The sequence below is a fragment of the Ranitomeya variabilis genome, chromosome 4 (assembly GCF_051348905.1).
Source record: "Ranitomeya variabilis isolate aRanVar5 chromosome 4, aRanVar5.hap1, whole genome shotgun sequence".
NCBI classification, from domain to species: domain Eukaryota; kingdom Metazoa; phylum Chordata; class Amphibia; order Anura; family Dendrobatidae; genus Ranitomeya; species Ranitomeya variabilis.
Genome location: NC_135235.1, coordinates 662826845 through 662845971, shown reverse-complemented (window position 1 = coordinate 662845971; position 19127 = coordinate 662826845). Strand labels below are relative to the sequence as shown.

Here is a 19127-nt window from a genome sequence, read left to right as displayed (position 1 = left end):
GAGCAATGGGGGAGCTGAGCAATGAGTGACCAGGAGAGCTGAGAAATGTGGGACCGGGGGAGCCATGCATACAACAGGGGGAGCCACACATACCAGGACAAGGATAGGGGGAGCCTCATACCAGGGCAGGACGGTGGAGCCACGCATAGCAGGACAGGACAGGTGAGCCTCATATCAGGACTGGACGAGGGGAGCCTCATATCAGGACTGGACGAGGGGAGCCACATACCAGGACAGGATGGGGGAGACACACATAGCAGGACAGGATGGGGGGAGCCACATACCAGGACAGGATGGGGGGGAGACACATAGCAGGACAGGACGGGGGGGAGCCACGTACCAGGACAAGGGAGCCACACATAGCAGTACAGGACAAGGGAGCCACATACCAGGACAGGACAAGGGAGCCATGCATTCGAGGACAGGGATGAGGGGGACCATACATACCCGGCTTATACTCGAGTCAATAAACTTTCCAGTTTTCCGTTGCAAAAGTAGGTGCCTCAGCTTATACTCGGGTTGGCTTATACTCGAGTATATACGGTATATCTTTCTAGTAATCTTGGATTATTTCCTTCAAGGCAGAAGTTTATATGTCATGGAAGGGAAGAATTTCCCGACCAATGCAACACGTATACTGTACATAATGTAATTCATGGGACCATAGTGACTAAATGCATGTTGATTGCATGTTTCTGACAGCAGGACACCGGGACTCGTAGCCATGGGAGTGGCACCACCTCACACTTCCCTTCAGCTACAATCGCTGTGATTAGCTGTTCAATTCAGATCATCCAATCACAGCGATTTTAGTGTTTCAGGCAATGAAATTGCCTCAAAAACTGAGGTGCAGCACCTATTATAGGCTGGATCTTAGCAACAGTAGCGTCATCAGCCCCATCACTGATTTGTGCCATCAGACGATCAGACTAATCAGACAAAACAGATTGAGGCTAATACAATGGGGTGATACTTTATTAGATCACCAACCATGAATAACATGGTATATAAGATGGTGCAAAAGACAGTGTTTCACCCTTTTGCTGGCTTGCCGGGAATTTAAACATTTGCGAGTTTAGGGATTCCAAGGCCAACTACCCCAAGCATTGGCACCCCACTTTTGTCAGACATCCACAGAGCGAAGTTAGTGGCAAGCTTACGAAGCTGACAGGCCTTTGAGTTATGTGGCCAGGTGACTTGATTATCCCAACCTGGGTTCTCCGAATGTCTTCGTAGGTTCTTTGATGGGCAGTGAATCAAATCTATATTCCTCCGGTTGGAGCCGTGGTGCCTTGGCTGCTGTCTTCTAGAGTCTCACTGTAGAAGGAGAGAGGTCCCTTTTATACCCATAGCTGTCCTTCAGGGCATTATCAACAGTTTTGGGGGGAGGTGGGAGTAGATAATCCCTCATTGTTCGAGTGTTCAATTAACCCCTTCACCCCCAAGGGTGGTTTGCACGTTATGGACCGGGCCAATTTTTACAATTCTGACCACTGTCCCTTTATGAGGTTATAACTCTGGAACGATTCAACAGATCCCGGTGATTCTGACAATGTTTTCTCGTGACATATTGTACTTCATGATAGTGGTAAAATTTCTTTGATATTACCTGCGTTTATTTGTGAAAAAAACGGAAATTTGGCGAAAATTTTGAAAATTTTGCAATTTTCCAACTTTGAATTTTTATGCAATTAAATCACAGTGATATGTCACACAAAATACTTAATAAGTAACATTTCCCACATGTCTACTTTACATCAGCACAATTTTGGAACCAAAATTTTTTTTTGTTAGGGAGTTAAAAGTTGACCAGCAATTTCTCATTTTTACAACACCATTTTTTTTTTTTAGGGACCACATCTCATTTGAAGTCATTTTGAGGGGTCTATATGATAGAAAATACCCAAGTGTGACACCATTCTAAAAACTGCACCCCTCAAGGTGCTCAAAACCACATTCAAGAAGTTTATTAACCCTTCAGGTGTTTCACAGGAATTTTTGGAATGTTTAAATAAAAATGAACATTTAACTTTTTTTCACACAAAATTTACTTCAGCTCCAATTTGTTTTATTTTACCAAGGGTAACAGGAGAAAATGGACCCCAAAAGATGTTGTACAATTTGTCATGAGTACGCCAATACCCCATATGTGGGGGTAAACCACTGTTTGGGCGCATGACAGAGCTCGGAAGCGAAGGAGCGCCATTTGACTTTTCAATGCAAAATTGACTGGAATTGAGATGGGACGCCATGTTGCGTTTGGAGAGCCCCTGATATGCCTAAACATTGAAACCCCCCATAAGTGACACCATTTTGGAAAGTAGACCCCCTAAGGAGCTTATCTAGAGGTGTGGTGAGCACTTTGACTCACCAAGTGCTTCACAGAAGTTTATAATGCAGAACCGTAAAAATAAAAAATCATATTTTTTCACAAAAATGATCTTTTCACCCCCAATTTTTTATTTTCCCAAGGGTAAGAGGAGAAATTGGACCCCAAAAGTTGTTGTACAATTTGTCCTGAGTACGCTGATACCCCATATGTGGGGGTAAACCACTGTTTGGGCGCACGGGAGAGCTCGGAAGGGAAGGGGCACTGTTTTACTTTTTCAAAGCAGAATTGGCTGAAATTGAGATCGGACGCCATGTCGCGTTTGGAGAACTCCTGATGTGCCTAAACAGTGGAAACCCCCCAATTATAACTGAAACCCTAATCCAAACACACCCCTAACCCTAATCCCAACTGTAACCCTAACCACACCTCTAACCCAGACACACCCCTAACCCTATTCCCAACCGTAAATGTAATCCTAACCCTAACTTTAGCCCCAACCCTAACTGTAGCCCTAACCCTAGCCCCAGCCCTAACCCTAGCCCCAACCCTAGCCCCAACCCTAGCCCCAACCCTAACCCCAACCCTAGCCCCAACCCTAACCCTAGCCTTAACCCTAGCCCTAACCCTAGCCCCAACCCTAACCCTAGCCCTAACCTAACTAAGCGGGTGATGAAGGGGGGTTTGATTTACTTTTATAGCGGGTTTTTTAGCGGATTTTTATGATTGGCAGATGTCACACACTGAAAGAAGCTTTTTATTGCAAAAAATATTTTTTGCGTTACCACATTTTGAGAGCTATAGTTTTTCCATATTTGAGTCCACAGAGTCATGTGAGGTCTTGTTTTTTGCGGGACGAGTTGACGTTTTTATTGGTAACATGCTCGGGCACGGGAGATTTTTTGATCGCTTTTTATTCCGATTTTTGTGAGGCAGAATGACCAAAAACCAGCTATTCATGAATTTCTTTTGGGGGAGGCGTTTATACCGTTCCGCGTTTGGTAAAATTGATAAAGCAGTTTTATTCTTCGGGTCAGAACGATTACAGCGATACCTCATTTCTATCATTTTTTTTATGTTTTGGCACTTTTATACGATAAAAACTATTTTATAGAAAAAATAATTATTTTGGCATCGCTTTATTCTGAGGACTATAACTTTTTTATTTTTTCGCTGATGATGCTATATGGCAGCTCGTTTTTTGCGGGACAAGATGACATTTTCAGCAGTACCATGGTTATTTATATCCGTCTTTTTGATCGCGTGTTATTCTACTTTTTGTTTGGCGGTATGAGAATAAAGCGTTGTTTTTTGCCTCGTTTTTTTTTTTTTTTACGGTGTTCACTGAAGGGGTTAACTAGTGATATAGTTTTATAGGTGGGGTCGTTACGGACGCGGCGATACTAAATATGTGTACTTTTATTGTTTGTTTTTTTTTATTTAGATATAGAAATGTATTTATGGGAATATTTTTTTTTTTCTTTATTTAGGAATTTTTTTTTAATTTTTTTTTTTTTACACATGTGGGAATTTTTTTTTTTTACTTTTTTACTTTGTCCCAGGGGGGACATTACAGATCGGTGATCTGACAGTGTGCACAGCACTCTGTCAGATCACCGATCTCACTTACAGCCGTGCAGGCTTACCAGCACCTGCACGGCACCCGGAAGTAATCCCTGCAGGACCCGGATGCAGCCCCGCGGCCATTTTGGATCCGGGGCCTGCAGGGATAGGAGGTAAGAGACCCTCGCAGCAACGCGATCACATCGCGTTGCTCCGGGGGTCTCAGGGAAGCACGCAGGGAGCCCCCTCCCTGCGCGATGCTTCCCTGTACCGCCGGCACACCGCGATCATGTTTGATCGTGGTGTGCCGGGGGTTAATGTGCCGGGGGCGGTCCGTGACCGCTCCTGGCACATAGTGCCGGATGTCAGCTGCGATAGGCCGCGCTCCCCCCATGAGCGCGGCCGATCCTGCTGGACGTACTATTCCGTCCTTGGGAATTAGGGCCCACCCCACATGAACGGAAATGTACGTCCAATGGCAGAAAGGGGTTAACCTGCTTATTTTGTCCTTCTGTGTTTTCAGAACAACAAGCTGCAGGGACTGATTCAATAGGTAGTCAACAGGCATTTACCATATTAACAAACATCGATTGTTCAATTAACCTTTGCCTTTGTCCCTCAAGTATAGCCGAACAAATAGCTGCATGGACTGATACAACAGGTAGTCAGAAAGCATTCAACAAACATCATTTCAACCTACAAAGTTTGGGCGCATATGAACAATTGCTCATGTCCCTGAGCCTACTGAATAATACATCTGGCATAACTAAGAATAAATGCACTGTCGTCACACCACTACAATACCCCTCTCCCCCCTTCTGCTGCCGAAACTGATCCAAATTTGATTGCTCCATTTTTGGCAGTATTTTTATTGTGCATGCATCCTGGAGCCATCAAGCACTGATCAGTGACTTAAATCACTGATCTGCACATATGCTCGCTTTATTCCAGAATGTTACTTTTTTTTCTTGTCAATTCTTTTTATTTTGTTTTTTTTTTTGCACCACAACCATACGTGCATTCTACAGCCATTGAGCGCTGGTCAGTGACAAACTTCCTTTTGTTTTGTGTGTGAAAACAATTTTGATTAGTTGATAGGACTAGATTAGGAACAGTAAAAATATATTCTGTGTCTACTACAGTATCTTTACTGAATATAGTGGGGGTTAATGTCAGTGAGTAAAGTGTATGAGTGTGTGTATATATATATATATATATATATAAGCTAATTGTGTGTATGTATGTGTGTGTGTATGTCCAGGATTGGCATCTGAACCGTCGCAGCTACAGCCACAAAATTTTGCACAGTCACACGTCTGGACCCCGAGAGCGTCATAGGCTATGTTGTGAGGCGAAATTTTAACCCCGCGCGTTCCAATTCACCAAACAATTTTGCCCCTATCTACATAATGGGGGAAAAAATGAAAGGAAAAGTGTTGGAGGCAAATTAACAGCTGCCAGATGTGAACAAGGGGGACTTAAAGAATGAGAGCGATGGCGCCAAAGAGTATATACTGTACAGTTGCTAAGGTGGGGCCCCGACATGGGATAATCACCACACCACCACAGGGACATGAACACACACACAAAATGCGCCACACACTACCACGTGCTCGAACACATATATCACCCTCAGCACACATTTCACCACACATACACCAACCTCGCCACATAAAAGTCGAAACTCAAAACTCGCCACGCGCAAAACTCTCCACATGCAAAACTCGCCACACGTGCAAAACTCACCTCATGGAAAACTCGCCACACGCAAAACTTGCACACGCAGAAAAATTGCCACATGCACAAAAGTTGCAACACATGCAAAAGTTGCCTCACACAAAACTTGCACATACTCAAAAGGCACCACACAAAACTCGCCACGCGCAAAACTCGCCATGCGCAAAACTTGCTGCACACAACTTGCTACACTAACCTGTCACATGCAACTCGACACACAAAAAGTTGCTACACGCATGTCGCCACACAAAACTCATCTCACAAAAGTCGCTACATGCATGTCGCCACACGCAACTCAACACACACAACTTGACACACGAAACTCGCCCTAAAACACACACAAGTCTGGTATTATCCTTCAAAAATAAAAATCTGATTAATAAGCAGACAAACTACAAGAGCAACAAATGTACCATATAGGAATCCGGCAGCTGTCAGTCACATGACCAGTCTATTATGTGTATGTGTGAGCTAATATATACTGCCAGGGGGTGGGCTTACTGTTAGATGGGGATTTATCAGGCTGCCAATTTAGCTTACAAATACTGTGGTAAAAATACTGACCAAATAACGTGTGAACGAGGGCTAATACAGGAGGAGATGACATACAGATATATACTATATACAGGAGGAGATGACACACAGGTATATACTATTTACAGGGGAGATGACACACAGGTATATACTATATACAGGAGGAGATGACACACAGATATATACTATATACAGGAGAGATGACACACAGGTATATACTATATAGAGGAGGAGATGACATACAGGTACATACTACATACAGGAGGAGATGACATACAGGTATATACTATATACAGGAGGAGATGACACACAGGTATATACTAATATACAGGAGCAGATTACCTACAGGTATATAGTATATACAGGAGGAGATAACATACAGGTATATGCTATGTATAGGAGGAGATGACATACAGGTATATACTATATACAGGAGGAGATGACACACAGGTATATACTATATACAGGAGATTACATACAGGTATATCTAATATATAAAGCTGAATATGTGTGTGTATGTATGTGTGTATGTCCGGGATTGGCATCTGCACCGTCGCAGCTACAGCCACAAAATTTTGCACAGTCACACGTCTGGACCCCGAGAGCGTCACAGGCTATGTTGTGAGGTGAAATTTTAACCCCGCGCGTTCCAATTCACCAAACAATTTTGCCCCTATCTACATAATGGGGAAAAAGTGAAGGGAAAAGTGTTGGAGGAAAATTGACAGCTGCCAGATGTGAACAATGGGGACTTAAAGAATGAGAGCGATGGCGCCAAAGAGTATATACTGTACAGTTGCTAAGGTGGGGCCCCGACATGGGATACTCACCACACACGGGGATATGAACACAAACACAAAATGCGCCACACACTACCACGTGCTTGAACACATATACGACCCTCAGCACACATTTCACCACACACACACCAACCTCGCCACATAAAAGTCGAAACACAAAAGTCACCACTCAAAACTCGCCACGCGCAAAACTCGCTACATGCAAAACTCGCCATATGCAAAACTAGGCTCACGCAAAACTCGCCACACGTGCAAAACTCACCTCATGGAAAACTCACCTCATGCAAAACTTGCACACACAGAAAAATTGCCACATGTACAAAAGTTGCAACACATGCTAAAGTTGCCTCACACAAAACTTGCACATACTCAAAACGCACCACACATAAAACTCGCCACGCGCAAAACTCGCCATGCACAAATCTTGCTGCACACAACTTGCTACACTAACCTGTCACATGCAACTCGACACACAAAATGTTGCTACACGCATGTCACCACACAAAACTCATCTCACAAAAGTCGCTGCATGCATGTCGCCACACGCAACTCAACACACACAACTTGACACATGAAACTCGCCCTAAAAAAGTCTGGTATTATCCTTCAAAAATAAAAATCTGATTTAATAAGCTGACAAACTACAAGAGCAACAAATGTACCATATAGGAATCCGGCAGCTGTCAGTCACATGACCTGTCTATTATGTGTATGTGTGAGCTAATATATACTGCCAGGGGGGAGGGCTTCCTGTTGGCTGGGGATTTATCAGGCTGCCAATAGCAACCAATCACAGCTCAGCTTCTATTTTGCTACAGTTAATTAATCTGAGCTCTGATTGGTTAATATAGGCAACAAAGACATTCTCAGTATAACAAAGCTAATACATGTTGTGAAATTCTTCTATTAGCTTAGTTTTTGCCTTTTAATAATTACATTTCTATCTATTTGTTTTGTGGTTTTTGCGTGCAGAATACATTTTTGTTACATTCTATTTTGCTAACAGCAGTCATTAACCCGGGTGAAGCCGGGTAGTACAGCTAGTGTGTATATATATATATATATATATATATATATATATATATATATATATATATATATATATATATATATATTGTAAGATATTTAAGACTATTCTTACTGAGTGTGTTGGGGGACACTCGCTTGACCGCGACATTCAGCACACGGGCACGGGTTTTAAAACCAAAACAGTCCTTACGGTTTATTACACCTCATAAACCATACCACGAGCAGTCCATTTACATACTGTACCAGGACCTCACTTTAAGTTTTAGGCCCTTATTCTGTGGCAACTACACACGCTGGTCCTCACTGACCAGTTGCCACGGGTTACCACACAGTTCCTATTCCAAGCACCAACAGCTTGTGGAGGTACCTTATGGGAGCTCCTGCTCCATCTGCTGACTCCTTGTCAGTCCTCTCTCCTGGGGAAACTGCCTAACGGGGTTCACCAACTTGCCTGGCCGGCACACATCAGTCAGTCCAGAGCCACCGAAGGCCGGTAGCTTCCCCAACGCCGATCATCCAGGTCCACAGTCTCTCAGGTGCTCCAAGAAGACTCCACTCGCAGGAGCTTCTAACACAGACTGTGCCGGACCATGATCACACTGTGTTCTTCAGAACGTCCATCCCACCTGGGACCGTTCAACACAGAGGCCGTGGCCTGTCTGGGTGCTATTCAGGACTCAGTCCAACACCACAGGCCACCAGGTCCAAGCCATGTGCTTTCCAGGAAGCCTCCTCCCAGGTCTTCCTACACGGGGCACACAGCCCATGCACAGGCTTCCAGGACCTTGCACTTGGACCATTCAGATCCAACACTGGAACCACACAGAAGACCACGTGACCCACACCCTGGTCAGGTTATGTACCTGTAACCACACCCACAGTAATGGATCACCTGGGCTGGTCACGTGATCCTGACATTACTGCAGGTCAATTCTCACGGCCTCAATACGACTCCGTGCACATACCGGGGAGACCATGCAGCGCCCCCTACCTGTTACAGGGGTCACTATATCACAATATATATATATATATATATATATATATATAAACGAAACCCGACTTTGGATTACAGATCGTGTACCGCCGACCCGATCCCAGATCATATATATATATATATATATACCGTATATACTCGAGTATGAGCCGACCCGAGTATCAGCCAAGACCTCTAACCTTGCCACAAAAAACTGGGAAAACTTAATTACTCTAGTATGAGCCTAGGGTGGGAAATGCAGCAGCTACCGGTAAATTTCAAAAATAAAAATAGGTACCAATAAAATTAAAATTAATTGAGATATCAGTAGGTTAAGTGTTTTTGAATATCTATATTGAATCAGGAGCCCTATATAATGCTCCATACAGTTCATGATGGGCCCCATAAGATGCTCTATATTAAAATATGCCCCATATAATGCTGCATAAAGGTTAATAATGGCCACATAAGAGGCTCCATAGACACATTTGCCCCATATAATGCTGCACAAATGTTGATTATGGCCCCATAAGATGCTCCATAGAGACATTTGCCCAATATAATGCTGCACAAATGTTATGGCCCCATAAGATGCTCCATAAAGATATTTGCCCCATACAGTGCTGCATAAATGTTGATTATTGCCCCATAACATGCTCCATATAGATATTTGCCCCATATAGTGCTGCACAAACGTTGAATATGGCCCCATAAGATGCTCCATAAAGATATTTGCCCCATATAGTGCTGCACAAACATTGTGAGAGGATGCCACTTTTTTATTTTTGTGTGCCTCCTCCTCTTCATTAAATGACGCCGAAGTGCCACACAGACGTCCCACAGCAGAAAATGAGACAGCGCCCATTGTTATTGAGCCCCTATGAACCTCACCTCCTTGACACTACTGGCTTCACAGAAATTGACTTTTCAAAAATCTTTTTCACTGAGAATTTTGTAAATCTCATGATGTCCCAAACAAATTTGTGAGCCCATCAATTTTTGTCCCAAAGTCCCACTTCATTTGCCAACTGGACCCATGTAGACACCGTAGAAATGATGACATTTTAGGGCCTTGTACTTCGTTTGGGGATAGTGAAGAAGCCAGAAATTCGGCAATATTGGGTTGGTATTTAATATAGCACTCCAATTTTTCGCATGGCTGTGCCCCGGACACACTTTTTGAGGCCATCCATAAATTTTTGCATTACAACGATAATGCACAATGTAATCCCCAAGATGACCCCACCTCTTACCGTCTTTTCAAAGTTTGGCCGGTCATTGTTCACTTCAGCAACAAGTGTGCTGAGGTGTAGTTTCCCCAATGGAACATCTGCATAGATGAGCCCCTAATACATTTCAAGGATGGCTCAAATTCCTGCATTACCTGCCCAGTAAAAGGGCCAGGTACAGAATTAAACTCTACAAGCTGTGTGAGAGTATCTGTGTGAGGGTTTATGAAGGGAAGGATACCCGGATTCAACTCCATGATTTCCCCCTGTCCTGAGAGTGAGTGCTAAAATTGTGTGGATATTACTGCATCTACTGCTGAATCAAGCTTATCACCTCTATGCATAACGTTTATACCAGCATCCCACTCATCTGAGTCCCTCTCTGCAAAAGTTACCTCAGAGAGTACTCCCTAGGATGTTAATTGGGTAGCTGCTCAGAAAGGCTGAGAACAAGTCCAATTTAGCGACAACATGCCGGTGGTCAAGTACAAGGACAAGAGGGATGTCTTTTTCTTGACCACTGTAAATGGTGATGGCAACACCCCACCACTGTGCCAGGTGCCGCTGTACGAGGTTCCTCAACCATACTATGTGCTGGGGAACAACGAGAACATGGGGGGGTTGATCTCTCTGATCAAGTCCTCCACACCTACAGTGCCATGCAAAAAGCTAAGATGTGGTACAAGAAGTTGGCCGTGCACATCGTACAGATGGCATTGTAAAACACTTTCATGAGATCACGATGTTCAGGCCTGACTGGTACGTACCTTCAGTTTCAGGAGGTAGTGATCAAGGCCCTAATATTTGGAAATCAGGAAGGAGTACTTCTAGAACTGAAGGTGCCAGTGTTGTACCAGGGCAACATTTCCTCGGTGAGGTCCTTCAAACTGCAAAGAGACGAAGGTCGCAAAAAAGGTGCAAAGTGTGTTACAGAAGGAGGAAATGAAAGGACACAATTTACTGTATTAGGCTGCTTTCACACTAGCGTTGGCACAGGGCCGTTGCTATGCGTCGGCCCGACGTGCCGACGCGCGTTGTGAAAGAAATGCCCGACGTGGGCAGCGGAAGCAGTCTTACGAAGCTTGCGCTGCCCCATTGTAAGGTCTGGGGAGGAGGGGGCGGAGTTTCGGCCGCGCATACGCGGTCAAAAATGGCGGACTTGACGCACAAAAAAACGTTACATGTAACTTTTTTTGTGCCGACGGTCCGCCAAAACACGACGCAACCATCGCACGACGGTTGCGACGTGTGGTGATACGTCGCAATGCGTCGGTAATGTAAGTCTATGGGGAAAAAACGCATCCTGCAAACAACTTTGCAGGATGTGTTTTTTCTCCTAAACGACGCATTGCGACGTATTGCAAACGACGCTAGTGTAAAAGTAGCCTTAGTGTGACACCTGCCCCAACAAACCTGGTCTGTTTATGAAATACTTTCAGAGTCGACCACTCATCCATGGACTACTAAATTTATTTCTGACTTGCACAATTTATATATGCCAACCTGATGCACTCTACACTACTCACGTATGTTAACCTGATACAATCTATACAACTTACGTATGCCATCACATTATTTAACTCACATACCAGGAAAACACTTGTTCAATTCCAATATAGGCTCACTTGTAGTGGGTTTCCACTGTTTAGGCCCACCAGGTGCTCTCCAAACGTGAGATGACGCCCCAGACCATTCTATCAAAGTCTTTGTTCCAAAACTCACTCCTTCCTTTCCGAGCCCTACCGTGCGCCCAAACAGTAGTTTTCCCCCACATATGGGATATCGGCATACTCAGGAGAAATTGATCAACAATCTTTGAAGTCCATTTCCTCCTATTACTTTTGTGAAAATACAAAAATTGGTGGAAAAAATTAAAATGTTCTTTTTTTATCTTCCACATTGCTTTAATTCCTGTAAAGTATATGAAGGGTCAATAAACTTCTTGACTGTGGTTTTGAGCACTTTGAGGGGTGCAGTTTAGTATGCTGTCACTATGGGGTATTTTCTGTAACATTGGCCCCTCAAAGTCACTTCAAATGTGATGTGGTCCTTAAAAAAATGATTTTGTAATTTTTTTGGGGGAAAAATGAGAAATTGGTGACCAAATTTTAACCCCTCTAACTTCCTTACAAAAAAAAACTTAAATTTTAAAAATTGTGCTAATGTAAAGTAGACATGGGAAATGTTATTTAATAACAATTTTATGAGACATGTCTCTCTGGTTTAACCCCTTTTCGACATCGTGTGTAATAATATGCCGATGTCGGACTCACTCCATTTGATTTGGTGCTGAGCCCACACCTTTTCCGGCACATGTCAGCTGTTTTGAACAGCTGATATGTGCCCGCAACAGCCGCGGGTGGAATTGTGATCTACCCGCGGCTGTTAGTTAAATGCCGCTGTCAATCTCTGACAGCGGCATTTAGCACTCACTCCCGGCAAGCGTGCCGGAAATCCCGCGCATCTTCACCCGTGTCACATGACCGCGGGTCGCCGATAGGTTGGCATGACAAATAGAGGTCTCCAGCAGACATCTATGGTCGTCACTGCCGGATTGCAATGAGTGCCACCCGGTGGTTGGCGCTTATAGCAAGTGAGCAATTCTGCTACATACAGGCGATCATCAGATCGCCTGTATGTAGCAGAGCCGATCGGGTTATGGCGGCTTCTAGTTTCCCATGGAGACTATTGAAGCATGCCAAAAGTAAAAAAAAAAAAAAAAAAAATTAAATATTTAAAAAAATCTAAAAGTTCAAATCATCCCCCCCCATTCGCACCATTCAAAAACAACAAACATAAGCAGATTTGGTATCGCCGCGTTCAGAATCATCTGATCTATCAATATAAAAAGTCATTAACTCAATCACTAACCAGCGTAGCAAGAAAAAAAGTCAAAATGCCAGAATTACGTTTTTTTGGTCCCCCAACACTGGATTAAAATGCAATTACGGGCGATTAAAAGATCGCATCCACACCAAAATGGTATAATTAAAAACGTCAGCTCGGCATGCAATAATAAGCCGCACTCAGCCTGAGATCACAAAAAATGGAGACACTATGGGTATAGGAAAAAAGGCATATTTTTTTTTTTTTTTTAAGAAACTTTGGATTTTTTTTTTTCACCACTTAAATACAAAAGAACCTAGACATGTTTGGTGTCTATGAACTTGTAATGACCTGGAGAATCATAGTGGCAGGTCAGTTTTATCATTTGGTGAACATGTAAAAAAATAAAATAAAAAAAACAGTTGTGGATTTGCACTTTTTTTTTCCAGTTTCACCGCACTTGGAATTTTTTCCTGCTTTCCAGTACACAATACGTTAAAAGCAATGGTGTCATTCAAAAGTACAACTTGTCCTGCAAGAAAACAAGCACACACATGGCCATATTGACTGAAAACTAAAAAAAAGTTATGGCTCTGGGAAGAAGGGGAGCAAGAAACAAAAATGCAAAAACGAAATTACCTCTGGGAGTTACGGGGTAAAGGGCTTAGAATTTGCAATTTTCAAAGTTTTCATTTTTTTGTCAAATTTACTATATTTTGACAAATAAGCGCATGTCATATCGAACAAATTTTACCACTGTTTTGAAGCACAGTATGTCACTAAAAAACATTCTCATGATCAGTAGGATTTGTTGAAGTGTTTCAGGGGTATTTACCACATAAAGTGACACAGGTGCTTATTGTAAAGTTTGGCCTAGTCATGAATGTGAAAACGGGCTCGGGGTGAAGGTGTTAATATATTTTGCGTTTATTTTTTAAAATACCTGAAAACTGCAAATTAATTTTAGAAACATTTGTAATTTTCAAACTTTAAATTTGTATGCTTCTTAATCAGATAGTGATACCACATAAAATAGTTAATAAATAATATTTACTGTTTTTACTTTAGGTCGACAGCATTTTTCCAACATGCTGGTTTATTGTTTCAACTTTCTTTTTTGGATGATAGAAGACTTACAAGTTTAGCAGCAAATATTCAAATAAATTTACTTTTACTTTTGAAATTACTTTAAGGGGCCTAGATTTTAGAACCAGGAGTGCAGAGAAAATACAAAATCAGAAAACACGAGTAGTCAGTAAACACACCAGGATCCCAACAGGATTAAATGCAAAAGCCAGGAGCTGAGCACACAGAATTGAACTAGAGGAGAACAAGTCTGTATCTGGCATCCTCTGACAGTATGCTTGGAACTTTAGTAGTGTGTAATTCTTTACGTAGTTCTTTACAATTGGCTGAAGCAGGGAGTTTATTACTTCAGATGAACTGCACATACACCCATACTGCCAGACTGGATGGTACAGCTGGTCCCAGCCACCCTATTCTTAGTGGCTGGAAAGAGTCTGCTGCTCAGAGCTTCTGGTTCCAATGTCTCCTCCATCACAAGCACCGCCCGCAGAATAAAGGATAGCAGTCACTGGTAATAGAAGCAGACCTCACAGCAGCAGATCCCTGAAGAGATGTGACACAGTGACACACCATTTGCAGAAGCCCTAATGTTACAGAATAGCAGGAAACCACAACAGTAGTCTCCAACATCATGTCCCCTCTATATCCTAAACTCAACCTCTCCAAAACTGAACTTCTTCTCCAGCCATCTACCAACCTCCCTAAATCTTACATTTCCCTTTCCGTGGGTGGTACCATAATAACACCCCGGCAGCAGGTGCGATGTCTCGGTGTTATGTTTGACTCCCATATCTCCTTCACATCCCACATACAATCTCTGGCCCGCTCTTGCCACTTACACCTAAAGAACATCTCTAGAATCCTCCCTTTTCTCACCATGGAAACAACAAAAACCCTCACTGTCACCCTGATCCACTCCCGTCTGGACTACTGCAATTCTCTGTTATTTGGCCTCCCCCTCACTCGACTTTCCCCTCTCCAGTCTATCCTTAATGCAGCAGCCAGGGTCGTCCATCTAGTTAATTGGTATCCAGACATGTCTGCTCTTTGCCAGTCGTTACACTGGCCGCCCATTCATTATAGAATCCAATTCAAAGTGCTTGTTCTCACCCACAAAGCTCTCCACAGTGCGGCATATCCTTCCTCATTTCGGTCTATCGGCCTAACCGACAACTGCGCTCTGCAAACGACTAATCCGTACCTCCCGACTCCAAGACTTCTGCTCTGCTGCGCCAATCCTCTGGAATGCTCTACCCCAAGATATTAGGACCATCCACAATTTGCATAGTTTTAGGCGCTCCCTCAAAACACATTTGTTCAGAGCGGCCTATCGCGTTCCCTAATCAAAGTAATTTTTGATCTGTGTATGTGTGTGCGTAGCCCATTCACTACTTCCATCTATCCCCCACCCCCTGAAGATGGCCGGACCATCATTGTAAATACATCATTGTAAATACTCACCTGTACTTTGTATCTCCCCCACCTCATGGTAGATTGTAAGCTTTCATAAGCAGGGTCGTCTTATTTTGCTTTAATTATTGTATTGCTAACATTGTTACTTATGACTTGTGTTTGAAACTGTTAAACTGTAAAGCGCTGCGGCATATGCTGGTGCTATATAAATAAAGATTATTATTAACAGTAGAAATCCCCATAAAGTAACTCCATTTTGTAAATTAAAACCATCAGTGAATTAATTTATAAGAGTTGTGACTATTTTGACACCTGAGTGGAGGCTTGTCATTTGCAGGATGGGTAAAAAAAATTATTAGTATCATTTTTCACCTACCTAACATTTTTTCGTGGCTTTTTATTCCAATATTTGGGAGGCATAATGAACAAACTGTTGAATACCATGTTCCACTGGTTCATGCTATGAGGTCTTCTATTAGACTATTATTAATAGACCCGTTTTTATTGTCATTTTGAGTAGAAATATTCAAAAATATGAATTTCAAGTATATTTTATTCAAAAATAACTGATTTTATTATTGGCAGATGACTGTACCAAGAGATCAGAGGAACAAAAGAACTCTTCAATTTTTAAATCAGATGAACTTGAGATCACACAGGATACAATTGAAGTGAATGTCATAACTCCAGACACACCATCATTACTTCACCCCAAAGATCTATCATCTGAACCTTTGAAAAAGATCCTGTCTTTTGATTCATTACAGACTACTAAGAAAAATAAAAGTCAAAAAAGGCGCATTAAAAAAAGAAATGCTTTTAAAGAAAAGAAGCCAAATTCAAGTTCAGAATATGGAAATAGTTTTCCCCTTGAAACTTCTTTGGTTAATCATCAAAAAATTCACACAGAGAAGAGATTTTCTTGTTCCACATGTAGGAGAAATTTTAACCAGAAATCTGATCTTGTTATTCATGAGAAAATTCATACTGGGGAGAAGCCATATTCATGTTCAGAATGTGATCAATGTTTTAAAGAGAAATCAAAACTTATCAGACATCAGAAAACTCACACAGGGGAGAAGCCACATCTATGTTCAGAATGTGGGAAATGTTTTACCCAGAAATCATATCTTGTTATTCACCAGAGAACTCACACAGGGGAGAAGCCATATTCATGTTCAGAATGTGGAAAATGTTATGCACACAGATCACATCTTGTTACACACCAGAGAACTCACACAGGGGAAAAGCCTTTTTCATGTTCAGAATGTGGGAAATGTTTTGCAGATAATCCAAACCTTGTTAGACATCAGAGAACTCACACAGGGGAGAAGCCTTTCTCATGTTCTGAATGTGGAAAATGTTTTAGTCAGAAATATTGTCTTGTTTTTCACCAGAAAACTCACACAGGGGAGAAGCCTTTTTCATGTTCAGATTGTGGTAAATGTTATAGACACAGATCATATCTTGTTAGTCACCAGAGAACGCACATAGATGGAAAGCCTTTTTCATGTTCAGAATGTGGGAAATGTTTTGTATTGAAATCACATTTGGTTAGACACCAGAAGACTCACACAGGGGAGAAGCCTTTTTCATGTTCAGAATGTGGGAAATCTTTTAGACTGAAATCTTGGCTTGTTAGTCACCATAGAACTCACACGGGGGAGAAGCCTTATTCATGTTCAGAATGTGGTAAATGTTATGGACACAGATCATATCTTGTTAATCACCAGAGAACTCACAAAGAGGGAAAATCTTTTTCATGTTCAGAATGTGGGAAATGTTTTGTATTGAAATCACATTTGGTTAGACACCAGAAGTCTCACACAGGGGAGAAGCCTTTTTCATGTTCAGAATGTGAGAAATGTTTTACTAGTAAATCATTTCTTGTTGCACATCAAAGAATTCACACAGGGGAGAAACCATATTCATGTTCAGGATGTGGGAAATGTTTTTTATTTAAATCATATCTTGTTAGACATCAGAGAACTCACACAGGGGAGAAGCCTTTTTTCTGTTCAGAATGTGGGAAATGTTTTATTCAAAAATTGCACCTTCTTGAACATCTAAAATCCCACTTGGGGGAATCCATTATCATACCTAGATTGTGAAAAATTAATGACTGGGAATTATATTTTGTTGACCATCAATAATAATGCACACAAGGAGAAACTATATATGTTATCGACAAATTGTACAAAAAAATCGTAACAATGCTACTTACTTGGGATATAACAGGAACCGTTTTTATTTAAAGTCTGGCTGGTTTGTTTCAGTCCTCATAAATCACACCACAGGAAACTCAAATAAAGCCTTTGTCTAGCATACAATAAAACAATGCAACAAGTCCTTACAGTAGTGCTGGTTTGTTCACTTGCCTTAGGGTACCGTCACACATTGAAATTTCCATCGCTACGACGTTACGATTCGTGACGTTCTAGCGATATCGTTACGATATCGCAGTGTCTGACACGCAGCAGCGATCAGGGATCCTGCTGAGAATCGTACGTCGTAGCAGATCGTATGGAACTTTCTTTCGTCGCTTGATCACCCGCTGACATCGCTGGATCGTTGTGTGTGACAGCGATCCAGCGATGTCTTCGCTTGTAACCAGGGTAAACATCGGGTAACTAAGCGCAGGGCCGCGCTTAGTAACCCGATGTTTACCCTGGTTACAAGCGTAAACGTAAAAAAACAAACCGTACATACTCACCCGTCGGTGTCCTTCAGGTCCCTTGCAGTCTGCTTCCTGCTCTGAGTGCCGGCCGGAAAGTGAGAGCAGATCACAGCGGTGCTGCGATCTGCTCTCACTGTACGGCTGCACTCAGAGCAGGAAGCAGACGGCAAGGGACCTGAAGGACACCGACGGGTGAGTATGTACTGTTTGTTTTTTTACGTTTACGCTGGTAACCAGGGTAAACATCGGGTTACTAAGCGCGGCCCTGCGCTTAGTTACCCGATGTTTACCCTGGTTACCCGGGGACTTCGGCATCGCTCCAGCGCCGTGATTGCACCGTGTGACCGCAGTCTACGACGCTGGAGCGATATTCATACGATCGCTGCGACGTCACGGATCGTGCCGTCGCAGCGATGAAAATTTCAATGTGTGACGGTACCCTTAGAGTCAAGCTTTTTGGTCTCTTTGCAAAGGCACTCAATCCAGGAGATCTACACACCTCCATATACACAGCCCATCTGTGAGACAAAACGGGTCTCATTTTACCCAGTGAACCATACGCAGGGGTGGAGATATAGTGAGCAGCTGCTCATAATTAGAGATGAGCGAATTTGATGGGGTCTCTCCTTATTCGGCAAGCTATACCGAATAAGCTGCAGTGGGTACCCGAATACCTGGAGCGCTCCGGCTGATCAGGTGTTCGGCTCCGCAGCTGCATGTGTCGCGGCTGTGTCACAGTCACAACATATGCATGGAGAGCTTGTTTGATGCGCTCTCCATGCATGTGTTGTGCCTGTGACACAGCTGCGACACGCAGCTGTGGCACCGAACAGCTGATCAGCCGTAGCGCTCTAGGTATCTAGGTGGTTCTCACTGCAGCTTATTCAGTAAGCTCTATAGCTTGCCAAATAAGGAGGGACCCGAACAAATT

At 42.8% G+C, this 19127-nt stretch overlaps 1 protein-coding gene across 2 annotated transcripts in view; it reads left to right on the top strand.

Moving 5' to 3' along the window:
* The window catches only part of LOC143766213 (uncharacterized), a 59685-nt gene extending 41817 nt beyond the window's left edge, over positions 1–17868 (top strand). For both annotated transcript variants that reach the window (XM_077253715.1, XM_077253714.1), the window contains exon 11: positions 16105–17868. In XM_077253715.1, the coding sequence (XP_077109830.1) occupies positions 16105–17630 (1526 nt within the window). In that variant the 3' untranslated portion in view covers positions 17631–17868. The remainder of the gene's footprint in view (positions 1–16104) is intronic.
* The last annotated feature ends 1259 nt before the right edge of the window (positions 17869–19127 follow it).